This window comes from Macrobrachium nipponense, chromosome 19 (assembly GCF_015104395.2).
Source record: "Macrobrachium nipponense isolate FS-2020 chromosome 19, ASM1510439v2, whole genome shotgun sequence".
NCBI classification, from domain to species: Eukaryota; Metazoa; Arthropoda; class Malacostraca; order Decapoda; family Palaemonidae; genus Macrobrachium; species Macrobrachium nipponense.
The window spans coordinates 81,478,088-81,493,176 of NC_061088.1; the positions used below are offsets into that span (position 1 = coordinate 81,478,088).

At 36.8% G+C, this 15,089-nt stretch overlaps 1 protein-coding gene across 1 annotated transcript in view; it reads right to left on the reverse strand.

Annotated features, from left to right (window-relative positions):
* Positions 1-8,726: 8,726 nt before the first annotated feature.
* Positions 8,727-15,089, reverse strand: part of LOC135218567 (irregular chiasm C-roughest protein-like) — a 78,853-nt gene continuing 72,490 nt past the window's right edge. Inside the window, 5 exon segments of the mRNA XM_064254947.1 lie at positions 8,727-10,953; positions 11,208-11,369; positions 13,658-13,743; positions 14,032-14,145; positions 14,667-14,825. Of these exon segments, the coding sequence (XP_064111017.1) occupies positions 10,384-10,953; positions 11,208-11,369; positions 13,658-13,743; positions 14,032-14,145; positions 14,667-14,825 (1,091 nt within the window). The 3' untranslated portion in view covers positions 8,727-10,383.

A 15,089-nucleotide genomic window follows, 5' to 3' on the forward strand; every position in this document is an offset into this window, starting at 1 on the left:
AAGTGGGAAAATCCTAATGCCAGTGGAAGAAAGGGTAAACAATGCCGAATGCGTGGGCAAATTCGTCAGTTACGCCATTGCATCCGTGAAAGAAAACATCAGTTATTCTGAGTGTATTGGCACAGGTTGGCAATCTCTGGATCACCCTTATAGTTTTATGTTTGCTAACCCACCCTGCTCGGCGAGCTCGTTTGAGATGATATTTTTCCAAAACTTCACCCTCGGATTAAATTTTTCCTTCTGTAACTTCTATTTTTGCGTCCCTTGGAATAATTGTTTCCAAAATTTGTAGGGTCTACTTACGTGGAATTTATTTTCTTGCCACTTATTGTAGATGTATGGGTAGATTGTTATCTTTTTTTTTTCTCTTCCATCACATCGTTAATATATAATTTGGTTGTTATCTTTGTGTAGCTTACCCATTCACTGTCTTAAAATTGATGTATGCTTCCTGTGAATCCCCAGTTTCTTTTTAGTATTATTACCTTCATGGTTCTTTTATAGTTGCTGAATCCCAAAGTTCTTATTGCTCAAGCCTCGCCATTTCGAATGTCCACCTAAGCATCTGTTATATTTTATTCTGAAAACTATTACCCGTGAAATTCTGCCTTCGGAATCAAACATTATCATTGCTCTTCAGTCTTCGTTTTTTAGTTTCGTCGGAACTTTTTTTTTCCCTATATCTAGAACTATATTGACCTTGCTCTCAGATCCCTTGTCGTACAAGTTCATATCTTCCTCCTTGTTATGCTCTCTTTCCTTACCTTTCATATATCAGTAATAATTGCATACGATTGATTTCATTTTCACTATAATCCCCGTTATCAGACCTGTAAGGTATATTATTAATATAGGTACATTTTTTATTAATATAATAAAGCTCTTGAAGAGTCCTGGTGGAAGGCGAAGTTATGGAGCTATTAAAGTGTTTTATTCTCTTTTCCCGTGTGGACTACATTGACATATCTCATCTAAGTGGTATGAAGATTATATTTTATATTAATACAGGAAGTACTTTCATTCACAGGAACTTTTGAATAGTGGTATCCGTTTATTATCTATGTACAGTAAATGTACTTGTAATTCATTTTGTGGTTGTGTATCCGTTGCATGCCAACCTTTCTCTCATCTGTACATTCGTCTTTTATAGCATTTTTAAAGAGTGACAGACGTGTTTTACTCTTATTTAGTTCCGCGGTTAGCATAATGCCTCAAAAAGGGCTGAACGGAATTTGATTAAACTTGGTAGATATATTATTCATCTCGTGATATTGTCATGAAGAGAAACTTCTGGGAGAGATCGGCTCATTGGTGAAGATTTATTACCTTGAAAACCATTCTGAAACTGACTTGTTTTCTCATAAGAGGAAATCACATTTTCATTATGGTTCATCATTTTGTTCTTGAGAAATCCTGCTAACTAAAGCACATAAATAAGAGTTTTCATCGGTTTTAGAGCTCCAGGTCCGGCTGCATTTTTGGGTGGCCCAGGCAGAGATGCGCTGACTACCAAGTGCTTTTGTTTATATTTGCTCGGCTACACCCTCCTCCATTTTCTTTTCAACCAGACATTTGGCTATAAGATTCTCTCTCTCTCTCTCTCTCTCTGTAAGATGTTGAGACTACCAGTTGGCTACTTCATTCTCCAATTTTTTTCCCAACCAGACATTTGGCTGAAAGACTCTCTCTCTCTCTCTCTCTCTCTCTCTCTCTCTCTCTCTCTCTCTCTCTCTCTCTCTCTCTCTCTTCTTATTCGTCGTGATGTCCATTTCGTTCCTTATGATGAGACGGGTTTTGGACAGAAGAGCAGGCGGTGGCCTAATGTATGTTGTTAATTACTAGTGTCCGCTGGAAGAATATTGGATTGGATGGACCTCATTCGATGATTAATAACGTTACCTATCTTCATTGGCTCGGAGTTATTTCCCTTTTTGATGTATTTTTCGTTTATGGATTTCGAAGGTCGCTCCTTTTTTTGTTTTTTTCTGATGAGACCTCCGGCTGGTTATCCGGTTTGCCGACCCAGATAATTAGACCGAGGATGATTGTATTCCTGTAATACTCTGTGTCGTCCCAGCTTGCGGCTTTGGTTTAGCGTCTACTTGCGTTTCTAATTAATACACTGGCCCTGCTACCCTCCTTGGTACGGTTGGTTGGAAAATGGGGGTTCTGAAGTATTTCACGTCGGTGTCATTATAGTGCTGAACAGGGTTTATTCAGAAGTCCTAGTTGCTTACTGAAAACAGTATCAAGATGAGATCCCAGGAAGAAAGTAGCACTGGTTCACCTCTTTCTTCGGTTTTACTTCCCAATGAACACAATAATATTCTTTGGAAGCATGTTTCAAGCCATTGGCCCTTGTGGACGACTTGTTCCATGTGAATAGGGTTCATCTTCTCAGTAATAATAATAATAATAATAATAATAATAATAATAATAATAATAATAATAATAATAAAATAATAATAATAATAATAATAATAATATTCTATGACGTTTCTGATAAAATTGTTGTAAAATCATGCTTATACCAAACTGAAAGAAAGCATGACAGAGATATTAAGGCCAGGTTGATAAATACAAGCATAACCTGAATGAAGTATACATGTTTAGGGAGCTGAAATGCATCAGAGCTTCTTAACCGTACATTGGCAATCCAGGAAAGGTGCTAAAAACTCATCCTGGAATTACTGACTTTCACATGATCAAACAACTAATTTCTCACTAGAGATTTGTACATTTTAAAAGAAGCAAATGAATGAGGAAATGATCAGTGTTATGTGAAGTTTGAAGATAGTTCACTTTTAACCGACCATTACTGGAATTTCGAGGAATGTTTATAGGTTATGAACACTATATATTGCTGACCTCATTTTATTAACTTCCGCTTAGTGCAGTTGTGGAGCCATTTCTTGAACTCATTATTAACAAGTAAAAAAATTGATATAAAAAGAATGTCTTAAGTTTCCTCTTGTGCAAACTGCTGCCTAGGGGTCATCATAAGCAACATTCAGGTAGATCTAAGCTATAGACAAGGGATCAAGTCATTTTTGTCGTCTGCCAGCTTAACCAGTCTCATATTTGATACCATTCTTACCTTAGGTTATCAACTTGATTAGTTAAAAGGAAAGGGGATGAAGTTCTTGAAAATGTTTTGAAAGTTCGTTTTTTCTTTTCCACGGGGACTGCTGATCACATCGTTCCTCAAACTATATTCAACGTTTTTATTATTTCATGGCGAGGGATGGAAAGGGGTTTGGGGAATGATTTTTAAATGGATGTATAGATTTTGCGTTCGTATCCCATCATACAGATCAACTTAATCCGTCATGTGATAGTTAATACTGCCTAAAAAGGTTTTTTTTTTAAATTTAATTGGCTAATTTATGGAATCCTTTTGGAAAGCCATTTCCAGACCTAGTTGTTTCAAGATTGGAATCAGTTGTAGATGTTATCCTAGTCCCTAACCGATCTCGTTTGACGTGAGTTTCATTTTTAACTTTCTAGTAAGAGGGTTTCAGTGGCAGTGAGTTTGATGTAGCTGGCAGGAAGATGGTGATCCTCAAGTAGTACGCCGTTGTTCCTTGAAAGTTATGAGATGTTGATTTAGTTATTGTAAATTTTCAAATAGAAGCCTACTTGATAAAGTATTCTGACTGTCCTTTACAGAATATAACTTGCTGCCAAGAGGAATGATTCCAGATGGTGGTGTTTTTGAACGGGGGACATTATGCGAAATCGGACATTAAATACTCTTTATCAGACTGTAGTCAGTATTTCGATGAGAGATTATTGATACTTTTGGTTATTAATTCCATATTCTCTATTGAAATTAGAAGTTAATTATCAAGTGTGTACAAATTCCCATACCGAAATACAGTGTCCTGAGAGGATGGGAAAATGTTCTCTGCCGTATTAAAAAAGTAGTTAATAATAATGGAACTCTGTTTGGTCATTTGTAAGCTGGGCAATATAAAACATTTTATTAACACAGTCTGATTGCCTGGATATTTAGTATTTCTGGTTTAAGGTCGCGGCCCTGAAATGAAATAAGCCGTTTTCTCTCAGTTCTGAGATAATCAGTGTAGGGTTCTCGTAGTGGTAGCTTGTTTCAAGTTAATAAGTAGAATCGTAGTTGTCTCTAAGGTTTATTTATTAATGAATATATATGAACGAGAGTTTTCATTTTGTATTTATGCGTTGTTTATAGAGGATTAATTTTTTTAACTTAATGGAATGTGATAAGTTTTTTTTATTGGATTACCTCTATTTTTTGGATTTTTTATTTCCGTAATCTCTTTGTTTCTGTAAACGCTATTTTGCTTATGGCTCTTTAAATATTTTAAATTTTGCGTCTTTTCTTTTAAGTTGATTTTGATTATTCATTTCAAGTTTATGATATTTCATTCTCATTATGCGAAGATAATGAAGGTCCACTTTTTTCTCGTATATCAGTTAATGTAGGAATAAAAAAATTCTGAAAATAATATGACCTAATAAATCTCTCTCTCTCTCCCCCCCCCCACTCCTTTGACAATTCCCCCCCCCCCTCCCCACTCCCCTGCCGTCCCTCTCCCTGCCAGCTCGTCTTTGTCACCTTGGGAAACGATATGACTCCCTTTAAAAATCTTATTATTTTTCATCCTTCTTAAGCTAGATGGTAATACCCTTTGTCAATTTCGTCGTTAATATCATTTTTGGGATTAAGGAAAGGTTAACTTGCGTGCGGGAGAAAATTAACTTTTTAACTTACCTAATTAGCTTGTTTATGAAAGTCATTTGAGTGCAGCAAATGCTGGCGATTTTGCTGAGAAAGAAATTACCGATGCCGAATTACGAATTGCGGTTGTAAAAGTTTAGGAAAATGCAGTATTACATAATTTTGGCATAATCCAGCTCATCTCTCTCTCTCTCTCTCTCTCTCTCTCTCTCTCTCTCACAGTGTAAAATTCAAAGAATACTTACATTTGCAGGTGATAGTCTTTTTTTTTTCTTTCTTCTCCTCGTTGCAAAACGCTAGATCACATGGCATTATCATACATAATGAAGTATGTGCGTCTGGATGTCCCTATGTCTCTCTGTCGTGTTTTTGTTTACTCAGGTATTCTAGTGATAATGGCAAAATTGAAATGTCTATCACCTAGTTTGCACTTGTCGTCATATTGGGCCAGGTTTGAAAATGGTCCAGGTTTAGCACTTAGTGTTTTTTATTTTTTTATTTTTTTTTATTTAGTTTTTTTTAGGTCATTTTAGTTTTATTGCAGAGTTGAGTTTGGAGATTTGTGTTGTTTGTTAGTTATATTTCCCGGTGTTTCACACAGTCGTCATTCTGGCTATTACAGTTGCATATGTATCTGGTAAATAAGTGACCAGTAGATTCTACATATATAGATATATAATATATATATTATATATATATATATTATATTATATATATATATATACACACACATAATGGATCAAGAGTTACCATGTACTTCTTTGCTATAAATACCATCTTTGTTGATTATTTCCTTTAAACTTACTTACCGTATCAAGTAGAAGCATATTTTCGTATTGTGGCCCGTACAAATAGCGCGTGATGTCTTCGCTACTTAAACGCAAAACAAAAATGTGCAACCACCCTGCGTCTACCCAGGGTTTTCTGACCCTACACTTTCCTGGTCATTCTCCTAATGGTTTTATGTTAATTGAAGGAATTACGAACAGAATAAGGAAAATTAAGTTGGGTTTAAGCGCTAAGAATCGGAAGGAAACCATTGTTCGAGTGTCGGCTTCCGGAGGTCCCCCTCTCGAGGGAGGCCTGCAGCATTTGGGGAGGGCGGTGCCATCCATATCAATGCGAGTGTAGGCTAATAGTAACAGTAATTGATTTTGTGAAGCTGCTGTTGCTGCAGCTGCAGCTGCTGCTGCAACGTAGAATTTCGTGAAGTCTTTAATTAGCATTGCCAGTGCAGATCATAATATGTGTTGGTGATTATCCGGTCCAAATCATAATGGGCGGCTGAGCCAGAAGGACTGGAAAGATGATTGGAAATTTCATTTGGATCGTGAGTCTTGATTTCATATCAATCGCGAAGATTATTGCAAAAGGAGTCTGGATTTCATATCAATCGCGAAGATTATTGCAGTGTTGCGCTCATTTTCCGTGCAGGCGTACCGTAAGAGAATAGGCACTCTTCGGAGATTTATACGGATTTAGCAAACACTTGGAGTTACAGACAGTTTGCTTATACCAGGATTACTACGTGTAGGGGTGTTATTGCCGTCAGTGCATCTCATACAGTGCACTGTAGGCATTACTCAAGGCTCTTCGGGCCGTAGCTGCAACCCCTTTCCTTCATTTTATTGAACCTCCTTTCATATTCTCTTTCTTCCATCTTACTCTCCACCTTCTCCTAGCAATTGATTCATAGTGTAACTGCAAAGTTTTTCCCTCTTGTTACACCTTCCAGACCTTTAAACTGTCAATTTCCATTTCAGTGCTGGATGGCCTCATAGGTTCCAGTGCTTGGCCTTCGACTTAAATTCAATATTCAGTTCACTTAAACACTTTATTTATTGCATCATTGAGATCATAGGAAAACGTTGGAGAAGAAAGCTTTAGGTAAGAGTTACAGTATATTATGTCGGTTAGACCCCTATGTTGCTTGTATTTCATTTATATTTGATTTTGTGTGTGATACTTTTGATTCAAGTTACTTGAGACCGTGTCTGAAAATATTTACTATGGATCTTTTTCATTTATTTATTGACTGAATCAAAAATTACGTTGATGTTTCACTGGACGAAGTAACGCGTAAACGAAAAGCTGCTATAAAATATTGTCTCGCTTTTTCTTTTAAGTAAATTCCACTGCGTCGTTGAAAATTCAGAGAGAAGAGACGCACGTAGAAGGAAGTGAGAAAAAAGTGAAAGGTAGTGGGTTTCTGAGGAATCGGGCCAAAAAAAATGAATAAAGAAAAAAAAAATCGAGAGCAAACTTTTTACAAGAGTGACGAAGCAGTAGTTTTATTGAAAACTTCAGGGTAGAGGAAATTTGAAATTGCACAAAGAGAAGGGAAAAGGAAAAATTGGAAAAAATGGTCGACGGAACTCCTGTTTCTGAGTTTGGTAGAGGTCTTGAATGTTGACTTACAGCGCTGGATATATTTTTCAGCTCTGTATTCCATTTTTGCTATTTGATTTGGAAAGAATACTATTTTTTTTTTCAGTGGTATTGCATGTCTTCCATTAAACTTGATCTGTTACAAAGATTTTTCTTGTACAGTCCATAATTCAAACCAAATATCACTTTCAGTTTCTTGTTCACTTACGTTGTTACGGCAACGTTTTCGTCTGTAAATTTTGGAGACTGTATTTTTTTAGGGGTCAGTAAGTGAACAGCTTGCACTAGGAAATGTTGAAGATGAATATTATGAAATTTATGGCGGAATGAATTACCTCTCACCTAACATGATTGTCAATATTCTGGCGATGCGTAACTATTGCCTTCATTGTGTAGGAAATAGTCCGGGAAAAGGAGCGCTAAATGTCACCGATGTGAAGAGATTTTCGTTCTGATCCGTTGTTATCAAGAAGAGATGATTAATTCCAACTTCAGCACAAAACTTTCGGGCAAAAGTTTAAACCTGCGAGACTTAACGGCAGTCGACTGACTGACTGACTGACTGAGTTTGAAGCTTAATCCTTAATATTTTGTTTGCTGGTATTTATTTATATATTTATTAATTTTATCAGAGGTGTAACTCATCAGTAATAATGCAGTGAAAGATGGTCGACATATTTTGCGGAGTCTTAAATCCCACATTAAACCGTGCCAGGCTGTTGCACATTTTGGAGAAGGAACGAAACTCGTGTCTGACAAATTATTGGTTTAGGATGCAATTCCCGCGGAGGCTGGAAGGAGTAGGTAAACATCCTTTGAGCTTTATTGCTTCACTTCACCTGGCTGTTGAATGTGCACTTTCGATGTCAGTCTCCCCCACGGAAAGGGATTCGGTCTAAATATGTCACTTCAGGATTATATGATAGTGATCATGTTTTCTAAATCGAAGTTCGTTTCTCCTTTCAGTTTTCTGTACAAGAAAACCATTGAGATGGCTTTGTCTGTCTGTCCGTCCGCACTTTCTCAGCCTGCTCTCAGATCTTAAAAACTACTGAGGCTAGAGGGCTGCAAATTAGTATGGCGATCATCCACCCTCCTATCATCAAATATACCAAATTGCAGCCTTCTAGGCTCAGTATTTTTTTTTTTTTTTTGTATTTAAGGTTAAAGTTAGCCATGATCGTACGTCTGGGAACGCTATCAGACAGGCCGCCACCGGGCCGTAGTTAAGGTTTCATGAACTGCGGCTCATACAGTATTATACACTGTCCAGAAAACTCGAAACTTGACACAGTTTTTACCTGTTTTAATTTTTATATAATTGTGTTTTATTTTAATTATCTTATATAATTGTCTTTTATATATATATCAATATCTATAGATATATATATATTATTAGGATATATATATATAGAATAGATATATATACATATATCTATATTATATATATTATATAGATATATATATATAAATATAATAAATATATATATATATATAATATATATACACAAATACATACATACACCTGCTTAAATATATCTATACACACGAAAAATGGTTTTAATATTCAAGATTAAAAGTTTACTATATACTAATTGGGGAAAGAATGCAATTGAAATATTTTCGTACTTTTATTTCGTATAAAAATATTTATGACAACTTTTAAAGTATATACAAATTATACAAATAACATTTGATATGTACAACGATATGTAATGAACACAAGTTTTCGATATAAACAACTTATCATTTTTGCTGACAATGCTATGTACATGGCAAGGCTAGTTTAAATAATATATATATATATTTTTTTTCCAGCTGATATTATGAACAAGCACCACTTAATATATATATATATTCCACTGAAATTACTGGATTTTAGTTTTCGTTACACGCAGGCAAAAGCTGAGTGGAGGAAACTCGATTTTTGTCATATTTTCCACCTTTTTGTCTGTTTGTCATTTTTTCAATTTTTAGTTTTTGTATTCGCGCAAATTACACCGAACATTTTCAACGGAATTCTACCTGAGCCTGTTTCCAATGCTGCAGTCATTATCCGATAGCGGGAGGATATATTTTCACTGACGTAATTAATTAGGACGAGAATTTTACTGAAATTGCAGATTTTTTTTCTCTCTCTCTCTTTCCCCTGAATGGTAACCATTTCACTTAGACATTCATTTCTACAAGGTGACGCAGTGTTTTTTCGGGTACCTTGGGAAATGAAAGTTCAACCCCAGACTATCGTCAGTGTAGTGTTGCTATGCCATATTTAGCAGACATTTCTCGTGTTAACTGGGAAATATTACCATTCAAGTCATGGCGATATAAGCTATCGACGTCTAATTATAACGTTTAATGTCGCTTAAAGCGCATTTCTCAGCTTTCATCTCTATGCTAACGTTACTGGATATCGTTCTTTTCGATGGGGTTTATCGCTAAAGTTGATCATCTTTACTATTTAAATCATTATGACATAGGAGACTTTGAATTTTAGTATTTTAGTTACCGTATTTTGAAAATGCGATTAATTTCGAAATTGTGATTTTATCAGTGGTTTTATCCAGCCAATATCCTATCGATTCTAGTTGCTTATCAGCTGCCCCGTTTCATGTCTTTTTCCTGCATATTAAGTATTTAATTAATGGTGAGAATACAAATGCCTCCATTTTGTACACGTTTTCACTAGCATAAGGAGAAATTTTTGTCTTTCTGAATACTACGGACGAAGCACAACCAACAACAATTTTTATACACATTGTTGCTTGAAAGAGGAAAACATTTGCCAAATCTGACAAAATAGATTCGAGATCAGTGGAACGTAATGCCCTCGACGCTTAGGAATTTATCATCAATGAAAATCGTTACTCTCCCCGTTTATGGACTCCCGAGTACCTACTGGGTGACCTAGAATCCAAATGTATGGCAGAATTATAATTCAAGTGTACTGAGTGTTTTCATGAATCCATATCTGTTTCACTCACAAGCCAAAGTCATACCCTCACGAGGAATGTAATTTGCTTTCACAGAACCTAAGTTTCCAGTTTGAAATCCCTTTCATCTTCAACCAGAGGTCATCTGTAGGCTTGGGGAATACTTATCAATATCAAGTGCTCCTTTTTATGTTTCTTCCCTGTTCAGTAGTATAAGAAATTCTGAGGTGACATTTATATAACTCCATCTGATCAGGGAACGTAACGACGGAAGGGTAAAGGACAATTGAATAAAATATATATTTGTATAGTCACTTTTAGCAAGTATCGCTATACTGCACTTTATACATGGGTAGCTAGTGCCCCTTGGAGGACCTGCGCCCTTGGAGGGACTATATACTGGCTTGGGTCAACTGGTATACCAAGTCTCGGTATGGTCGAACCAGCTCCTCCGCCGGGAGATCCCGCGGGCCTAGCGGTCACCTGGAGTGAGAGCGGTAAGGATCCGCTGGAGCTCGTGAAGTTTTGGTTGGTGAAGGTGCTGTTGTAACTGGGAGAGAACCCTCTGTCCCCGTCCACCACCCTCTCCGGCCCGGGATCGAACTCCCCGTACCCGGAGTAAAGGGAATGCTGACTCGAAGTCAGCAGAACGCCTCCTGCCGGGGAGCTCGGGTAGCTGGCTACGCTGCCGCTGATGTTGTTGGCGATGCCGTTGCTGCCCTTGAGGTAACCGCCGCCGCCGCCGGCTCCTACCCCGCCCATCCCCACGATGCCAACTAATCCTATGCTAGAGGGAGATGTCTGTTGCTGCTGCTGCTGCTGCTGCTGCTGCAACTGATGGTTGACCAGAGCTGCGTGGTCCACGTAGTTCCCGAAGGATCGTCTGTCGCTGTTGCTGTTCAGGTGACCATTCTGGAGAAGGGGGAAGATATTCGTGCATTACTAACGGGTAGTGGTCAATAACTGCAGATATGGTGACTGGTATTGTAAGCAGCTCCACCATAAAAATCAGGTTTGAGTTGTATTCATTGCCAGATTTTCTTCGAAGCCATGAGGGGACTATAAATGAAAAAGTGAGTGCGTGGTACCTTTGGAAAGGAAAGATTTGAAATGTTCGACACTACTAATAACAAATAAAAGCCTAAGGCCGAGTCGTTAACACTCACCATTTTGGTAGGGATAGCCGTAAAGGAATCAGGGTAAGTGTAAGGACCGGTTGAAGTAAGGTATGACGGAGTAGTAGGATGATCGGACTCCTTATCCCATCCTTTGTTGTCGCCACCGTCCTTGGTACTCATTGATGAACCCGTTCGCTGATCGAAATCAACCTGGAACGTTGACAGAAGAGGATTTTAAGACTTCTTGAATTTTCAGTGCTTTTTATGATCCAAGTAAACTAGTCCAGTTTGCTTTGATAACTTATAATGCAGTATTACACATGTGTAAGTTATGTTTTAAAACGAATAAAATATTTTGTCGGTAACCTCACTAACATTGTGGTCAAGCCATTAAGTGGTTGTATAGACCTTGCTGGCAAATTTTTTGGTCATAAAGGTAGTTGGCATAGATTGAGTTACGGATTCTTTCACTTCATCAATTTCTTTTTCCTCAGATATAATGTGTCGAGTATTTATTGCATTTCATAAGGTCTTTAATAAAGACTGGAATAGCCTGCTAATTGTAATTATGCTAGTCATTGTTTTTTATGTGCAAAATCACTCTATGGTGAATAGAGTATTTCTCTTCGCTCAATATCAAATTTGTACATGTACAAATTTGATTAATTTTACGGGTGATGTGCACATAATTATTTATTGATTGAAATTGTAATCGAACATAGTAATACAGCGGTAACATATTTTCATTGTTTTTAGCACCCTGTCGCTTTTATATGTATTGCAGTCTAGCTTATGTTGTAATAGAAATGAGACACATTTACCGGGCTTCGAATTGTATTTTTGTTTCTTGTGCGTTGTTATAATTTTTTTTAGCATGTTCCTTAATGCTTTTTTTTTTCATTTCAATTTTATTCATTCATCACTGCGCCGAGTGAATTATATTTGGTCCCAGTGCTTGCCCTTCGGTCCAGCCCTATGAGAGCTGATAACAGGTTAAACTATTTTGATAGTACTTTGAGCCTTGCCAGGTGGAGATGGACAAGGATGCAACTTATGGCAAGTCTTGCGCAGTTTGTTAGTGCCTGCGTTTGTGGGTGAGTGAAAACTGTACTGAACATCATTATATCCTACTTGGCTATAAAAATCCCACAATATTTCCTGCATGGAAAAATCGCGCTTCCCTTTTTCCAGTGCTCGTGGCTTTTGTTGCACCATTTTGCAATCGGGTCTATTATGCAATGGTTGTGTGGCTATTTCCGTGTTATAGAGTATCAAACAATCGTTTCTTGTATCAAAGCTTTTGAAACGTCAAATGCATTGCTGAAATAACGATGTTATACTGTTTCCGCCAAACGTTTTGATAAGTTTGATTTCACTGATCGACGATCGGGATTTATTTCATAACCATTTATTCACTTGTGCTTAAGAACAGTTTTTGTTCGTTCATACTTTGACCACGGGTTCATTTTGAGAGCAGCAATGGATGATTTATATGTAATTTGGTCGATAGACTGCGAGTATATTCTTGCACTGATGAATAATAAGTTCTGTATAAGGGGATGAAATTTCCTTTGTCCAAAATGTTACCTCAAAAAATAATACTGGAGTATTGAGATGTTAGGTTTAAAACATAGACACCTGACGTCCAGATTTGATTTCAAAGTTTCTAAATCTTAATATTGCATTACTCATTTTCTAACGAAATTGATTAGCTATTGAAACTTTTTTTTCCCGAGAAGCGCCTTCTCGATAAACATTGTCTCTCGAAAAGGTCTTCGAATTCTACAGCAAACACTGGGCAGCGTTTTTGTCTTCGTTCCTGTCGCAAATGTGCACTGAACAGCACTCTTGATTTCCATACCGGAGATTCTTGAGATTCCTTTGGCGTCGAGTACAACAACTCGCAGAATGTCACGGCAAAATCTGTGAGCCAAATGTGTTGACGTAAGAAGTTTGGTTACAATTCACTAATTGCTTACAAAGTTATGCCAGACTCGCTCTTGCGCCTGGTCACTCTGACTGACACAACGTGATTGCATTAGTGTTGCAAATCCGCTTAGGCTTCGTTGTCAGATTTAGAAATTCCCTCTCGTTTAAAGACGTTTCGCTGTACCCCTTATTCATGTACAAGACAAGGGCTTGAATGCAGGCTTGTGCTGTTCGTCTTAGTACTTGCTTAGTTTTCTAAAATAGCCTGTGGTTTCTGCATCAAGACGCTATTTCTGATTTAGTGATCCCTAACATTTTTTCCGGCAAAAATTTTTTTTTGAGTGAATGATGTCTTTAAATATTGGAGATAAGAGTGTAAAAAACTGTTTTATTAATCAAACACTTTAATCAATATTGGAAATTTGAGGCGAGGTGCTTCTAGTAATATGACGAAATATAAAGATACCGTTTATGTATCGAAAGCTAGGGTCTAAATGCTCAGAAATAAATACGGTATTATGTACTTTATGCAATGAGAATTTAGGAACTTCGTTTAGGACCTTACTTACCTTCAAGTCCGAGTCGTTAGCTGTTGAATTTTGGTCGTTCATCTCAAGCGTGACTGTTTTCTCAGGTAATCCATCAGTCTTTAGAACTGAAAGAAAATGAATAACGAAAGCTTTATGTTAAAATGATTGTTAGGCTAAATAGGCTTCTTTCAGATTTTACAAATTCAAGTGCGATTTGATATGGAAAACGACCTGTGAAAATATTAAATTGAGCAGGTAGAAGGTTCTTGCCAAAAGAGAGAGAGAGAGAGAGAGAGAGAGAGAGAGAGAGAGAGAAGAGAGAGAGAGATTGAAAAATCATAATTATCATTGAGCAACTTGAACTTAAAAAGCAGCCGTCTACAGTTGAATTATTAAGAACATCCTGTACAAACCTTTTTTCCTGTTAGTTGACCTTTTTAAGTTGATGACCACTGCCATGGATATTCCCAACACCAACACTACTCCTACTGACACTCCGCTGAGTACTATAAGTAGGGGCACTGTTTCTGTTGGAGAGAAGGGAAGTCAAGGTAAATTACATATATAATATATAATTTATATGAAATATATATAGCACAATTATATATATGTATGTATGTATGTATACATACATACATACTATATGACTTATGTGGGTCAGTTAGTAGGGCCCTGGCCTATCATTTGAGAAACTGGAGTTCGATCAGAAATTTATATGCCGTAATATATATATATATATATATATATATATATAGATATATATATATATATATATATATGTATGTATATTTATATACTTATATAAATAAAAAATTATACATACAATGCATTTATGGATATACTTGTCTATCTGTCTTCGTTAATTGTGCCAAGTTTAAGGAACTGAATCCTCTTATGAGGCTGTCAGTTTTATAATATTTACAAATGATTATTTTTTCCCTGTGAAAGTCGATGTGACCAAACCTAATGTATGTCCAACTTATTTATTTATATATGTATATATATATCTGTTTATGTATATACAATTATGAAAAGAGTTTAAACTTACGTTTTTTGACAAGTTCGATGACGAAGGAGTCCGATCCGTAGGGATTTTCAACCGAACAGTTATACTGTCCGAAATCCTGCGCCTGCGCCTTGTGAATCACTAGCGTGTGACGGACGCCCTTAGCAATGGTGTCCTCCACTGCCTCGTAACGGTCGTTTTCTAACAGAGTAACGAGAAATGCTTTGTGAATGTCAGCGGACGGCTTAAAGGAGACTGCTTTGAGAGGAGGCTCCTTTGGTGCTCTTTTTTTATTTTTCATTTTTTTTTTTTTATTTTATTTTATTCGGGATGTATTATTGCCTGTCTTAAATGCTTGCATATGTTTTGAAAACAAATGATGAAACTGACAATGACTAAATGTACACTTTGACAGAGCTCCTAAATAATGACTCATCTCATACGCAGTTTTATTGATTGTTTACA